Genomic DNA, 5,902 nt, shown 5'->3' on the forward strand with positions numbered 1-5,902 from the left:
TGCGTAAATTTTCTTCCGGTTTTGAGCACACCGAAAAGACATTATCAAACTGTTATTAATAATAATAATAATAATAATGTTTATTCCCAACTTGTGGGTGGCATACCGTCAGGTATGATCATAGTTTCACAATCAGAATGGAGCGTGACTGAGGGACTTGTGAGGGTGCGGATTGCACAAAAAGAGGACCATGTCACAAACAGTGGGGAACACCCGACAATATAGCAATAATAGGTTATTTCCCAACTTGTTGGGAAAAATGGGCATGGGGTTCGACTAGATCAAAGACAGTCAGGTGACATGAACCGAAACTGAAGACCATTGCTGGTCATGGGTGACCTTGGGTGGTTAGGTAAATGGCCGGAGTCACAACGAGCAAAAGTGGAGATGGAGATGGGATAATCCAAATTGGGAGCACATGACAAGTTTTGTCTCAAAATTGTGGTTTAATCTGAAAGCAAGCATACTCACCGGTTGCACTGTTGCAGGTGTGTCAGGTGCAGGGGAATAGGTTGGATGGGGACAAGTTACTAATACATATTGCGACCTGAACTCCGTATACGGATTTGAACTTGTGCAACAGGCAAGTCGAAATTGCAGCAGGAAAGCCAGGCTAGGCAAATCTGAGCGCAAATTCATTGGGTACGGAAGAGCTCATCCCAGAGACGTGGCCGGATGAAAACTGCCACCATCCTGTTGACCAATGCAAGAGAGGATTCAGGTAAAAAATAGAGGGCCCATGGGGCACAGGGTAACAAATTTTTCGATCCGGAGAAGCACGGAATATCAGTTTATGAATTCACCTTGTTTGAACTGGAGCAAAATGCTTTACTGACACTGACTGAACCCGAACTTTTGGCATAGTAGGAGGCAGTAACAAAAACTAGGCGGGAATTTTGAAGCAGGGATATTTGGATTAAGACAAAAATCGGTTCGCACCCTCGAATTATGTTGTAATGAACGTGGATGAACTTACTCTTTTCTTTTTTGAAAGGATGCAAAATTATGTATGGTTTAGATGGAATAATTGATGATAGCCCCTGAGAACATGTCATAAAATTGTGTGATTTTCTGACAAGACAAGGTGACTTTTCTGCAAGATTTCAAAGCGCTTATGTCCAGGTGAGAGTGCAGACCGCCAGAACAAACCGGCTTCAGTTGGTTGGACAGGTGGACAGTTCGTACCTATTTTCAGGCCGCGATTTGAGGGGTCTCGAGTAAATAACCGGTGGCATGTATAAACTAGCCACATGTCGACCATCGGAATATCCATGGAGGTATGGTTCCACCACTTACTGAAGCGTCTCTTATCAGATATCATTCTGCTCTACATACGGCACACTCAATAAAGCATTGCAAGAGGTCAGCAGCGGCAGCAAAATGGCACGTCCTGGTTCTTGCCAAGCCTCACTTGGTTAGCAGGCGCGATGTCAAAGCTGGATAGAAGGTAATTGATTTTGGTAAAGTGCAGTATTTGCCCTTGAGTTAAGGGGTCAAGAATTATGGTCTTACGACTGCTTGGTGACGACTGTTGCCGGGCGAATTAACCAAGAACTGGAATGATTGGGTCCATGTAACTCCCATTCCCATATGGGATAGAGCAAACTTATGGCTGCGTTGCTGTGACAGCACATTACCAATGATCAAGAAAACATGTCACTCAAGAAGGCGAAACGTGACAATGCGGCGCAGGCTGAAGTTCACCACGAGATACGAACTTCATTGGATTAAACTTATGAAAGCGGATAACTTGCATGTTGTGATTTTTCACGAAAGTTTTGCTTGACGGGGTAGGCAGATAATTCCATGAGTCAGATGTCATCGGAACCATTGGCCCTTGGGACCAGTTCCACATGAATTTGCGGGATGCATCTCAATTTCTGCAAAGGGTCGGTATGCTTGACACAGCCTGCTTTGCGATTACGGAAGACCCCAGAAAGCACAGTCTGTCGACTTCGGCGATTACGTAACCGGCTTACAAATAGACGGAAATTAATTAAAATATACCGATCTCTACTTAACGCACTTCATGTCCAGCATGAATGAAAGACTAAAGCATTCAACATTTCCCCTTTCCGCTTCTAACCATCAATTTCTTTTTCCATTCGAACCACGACCTAATTTATCTGGAAAACGTTAACTTACCACTAACACTACATGATTTGTAGTCGTTGTAGCGGACTAGGACCTTAACACCGTGTTCCGATAAATTAACAAGCAAAGTAACCAATACAAAATCACAAAGTCACAATGGGAAAAGAAGGAGTAGTCAAATGGGGACTCACGAATGTGTAGTTCCAATAGTCCACTACACCGATCCAAATGCAGTAACTGGCCGTGAAAGGAAATATTCACTTGTCGGAATTTCCCACAGATGGTTCCACATGAGTGATATATTCCACGGTAGGGAAAATTATTACGGCTAAAAAATGTCACAGGTATTTATTGTGACGTTAAACAATTGACACGGGCACAGAGATTTGGTCCCACTGGTTCAACAGTCGACAAACAGTTCAACGGAGCGTAAATACGCTCGTTCAGCAAGAAGTCAGCAGGTCGCGGCGGAGAATTGTGTATTCGTAACATTAAAACAAACGTCATGATACAATGTGAACGACAGTTACAAAGAGTGGTTTAAGTTCAGGAAGAATGGTAAATGTGACAACGGAATGCAGACACTACATCCTAATAAATGGCTGCAGCACCAACTCGGCTCCCAGCTTGGGTCACGGAAGATCTTAAAGAAAACCGAATGCAACTGAAAGTCAAAAAAACCAAGCCGGACAACCTTCAAGAGGGTAGCGGAATCATGTACAAAAATAATAATTAGAACACCGACCTCATGTTTATAGGAACTCCAATATTACTAGTGGATCCCTCTACGCATCTGGACAGTTTCTGACCCCTTAGCACAGCGTTCACCTCACACAGGCGGATGCTGGAGTTACCAACAATAATAGCATCTCCATTGAAGCAGGTTTTATGAGCGCGGAGCAGAGTACGCATGAGAAATTATCCATTCTTATTTCCAGAGGGGATGCAAAACGCGCGGTGCCATAATTCACACCCTGAGCGCTAATTTCAAAGGGATTTCACTTAACAAGCACGAACGGGTGCACATTAGCCGCACACTGTCCAAAGCTGCAAAACCTTTACAAGTGGAGCAAAAAATTTTGCGCCAAAATGTTGCATCTTGTTGCATATGTACTCAGATCATACATCATCCTTATATACGCTCCAAATTTTGCAGCTCACCAAAATTTCACTGTACACTGAAGCGTCATACCTTTGGCGGAAAAGTCTGGAGGAATAATTTTCCAGCATCGCTGAGACCCCGGGGTACCTAAATATGGTTCAAAAGTTTCGACTGGTACTCTGTAATCAATTGGTCGACTGCTTTATTCCATCAGAGACACGTCATAGCTTTGGGAAATTCATTTCCATACCAAGAGCCGCATGAACATGCACCGAAATTCACCAGACAATCGAACATAAACGTTAGCATCTACAACAAATTTAAGTGCGCTGGACCAGTATGCAATTTTCCAGGCTGAGACCCCGGGGTACCTAAATATGGTTCAAAAGTTTCGACTGGTACTCTGTAATCAATTGGTTGACTGCTTTATTCCATCAGAGACACGTCATAGCTTTGGGAAATTCATTTCCATACCAAGAGCCGCATGAACATGCACCGAAATTCACCAGACAATCGAACATAAACGTTAGCATCTACAACAAATTTAAGTGCGCTGGACCAGTATGCAGTCTCCGCATTTTTTGCTTACCAGGAAAATTTAGAAACGAGTAATCACAGGAAGTCCTTTCTCTAACACTGTGGAACCATCCGCTTCCGAATGTGCTCAATCAAGAGAGGTTAACCTAAAGGCAGGCTTGGCCACAACTTGTCACTCCGAAAGTTGAGAAGCATGTAAATCAGGATCGTCTTTTATTTGAGCACATGAGAAACGAAATGCAACATTTTGACGCAAAAGCTTTTACCACAATTCTAAAGATTTTGCAGCTATGAGCAGTGTCCGGCTAATGGGCCCCGGGATGTCTAAAAAATAACGGAATAACGCCCTGGCAGAACAACGCAAGATATTCATGTACGGAGCTATCCACGGATCCAGGTGTGATGTCACGATCATGGAACCGCGATCGCTATAACCATTCTGATTGCCTGCAGGTAGCTCCACCTAGTCTAATATTTCCACGCCGAGCGAGTGACATGCACCCAAAAGACCGTCTCACTCCGCTGAATTTGTGCCAAAACTCGGACGTGCCGGCAAGCCTATTATACTATCTGGTGGCACTATACTGCGAATTAGTGAAAAACATCGGTATCCTGAGCGGGTTGTTTTAACTTTCCGGATTCTCTCTGGCGCCGAGTTTGAGCGTTGCCCGCAATTTGTGGCGCCCTGGTTTACCTTGACGTTTAGCGAGGAGTATTGCCTTGATTACAGGCAGAATAACGTCCAGAGTGTTGCAGCCATGGATTCATTTATTTCCACATGAAAAATGCTGAATCTGTACGGAACAGTATACAATCCTCCCACTCATTTATTCACCTCTTCAGTCAAGGAACATTCACAAAACTACAGTAAGTGGTTGTGAACATCATTAGGATATTTGATACTGATTCGATTACTCTCTGGAACTAGTTTGTGCATTTTAATACTGGTCTTATTGGTCCCATCGAATGAGATTGTGGCAAGCTGCGTTTTGCTCAAAGAGATCTTCGCATGTACCTCGATACTTCTTCGGTCCGTTGCCGTATATGCTGTGTGAGCGGAAAGCTTATCGGTAGGTACTGGGTCCTGATTGGTGAAATGCAAAAATGTCGGGACACCTCTGCCTTGTATAGGCGATAATTTTTGGTCATAAACTTGGCGACTTGTTGATTGCGCTAGTCATTTTAGGAGGTAGTGTATGCGCCCCTGTAAGCCTTTTCGCTTATGGTCAAACAGTGATTCACGCTTCAGCGACGTTTTGTGGCCTGAGAAGAAGGTGAAAACCCTCACGGGCCGCCGTACTGAGAAACGTCCAGGGTTCAGATGCTGCTGCCTCGGTTGGAATGTCGAACGGGTTAGTTCCTATTGGCGAAGGTATGTCGAGAAGATTGCGACTGGGCATTTCATTTTTTTTAGAGCTTCATATGCTGTTGTCGCGTTGTTCCGACGCTACCGAGAAGCAACCACACCTCCTAGAACTCTCCGCTTGTAGAAGTGATCCCTCTTTAGAGGAAGCTCGGGTTCCCTAAGCTTTCATTGTGGTCTGCTTTGTAAGCAATCTTTGAAACAATCTCAAGTACGGCAGTCAAGCGTCGGTGTTGAACACCGATGTCATTCTGTCGATGATGGTGAAGACAGTGCAGAGCATACAATAATAGTAGGCCTGGTAATCAGTGTCAAGGTGTTCAGTCATTCCTATCAACTTTGCCCCTTAGTGTGTAATAGCTGATTCGACCAACTTTACCTTCGAGATAATCCATGCGCAGTATTCCCTTTCTAAGAACTGATTCGACAAGTCAGTCAGTGTATTGTAAGAAGTCTTGATCATTTTAATTTCGTCGTCACCATCTATCGTGTTGGTTGGTTGCTAAAGTTACAACAAATGGTCTGAATTTCCATGCTAGTTACTGGGGTAATTGTGCCAGCCTCTTTCCTGGTGGTTGAATATGTGTTGTGGCAACATCCCCTCTGAAACACCTGGATTTCGAACCAAAGGCTTTCGTAGAGGACCTTAGTATTCTTGCCTCAGCTTGGCTGTCTGGGAATATCTGAGCCCGCATGCTCATCATCATCAACGACAGCATGACATCAGTGTTCAACACCGATGCTTCACTGCCGTACAACCATGACTTATTTGAAAGCCTTATTGTAAAGAAAAGAATAAAGGTGGA

General features: G+C 44.1%; 1 protein-coding gene across 1 annotated transcript in view; it reads left to right on the forward strand.

The window, feature by feature from the left end:
- Nucleotides 1-4,385: 4,385 nt before the first annotated feature.
- Nucleotides 4,386-5,902, forward strand: part of T265_02735 (hypothetical protein) — a gene marked incomplete at both ends in the record, with an annotated part of 24,636 nt that continues 23,119 nt past the window's right edge. Inside the window, one exon of the mRNA XM_009167050.1 lies at nucleotides 4,386-4,600. Within this exon, the coding sequence (XP_009165314.1) occupies nucleotides 4,519-4,600 (82 nt within the window). The remainder of the gene's footprint in view (nucleotides 4,601-5,902) is intronic.

Source organism: Opisthorchis viverrini (assembly GCF_000715545.1).
Source record: "Opisthorchis viverrini unplaced genomic scaffold opera_v5_35, whole genome shotgun sequence".
NCBI classification, from domain to species: Eukaryota; Metazoa; Platyhelminthes; class Trematoda; order Opisthorchiida; family Opisthorchiidae; genus Opisthorchis; species Opisthorchis viverrini.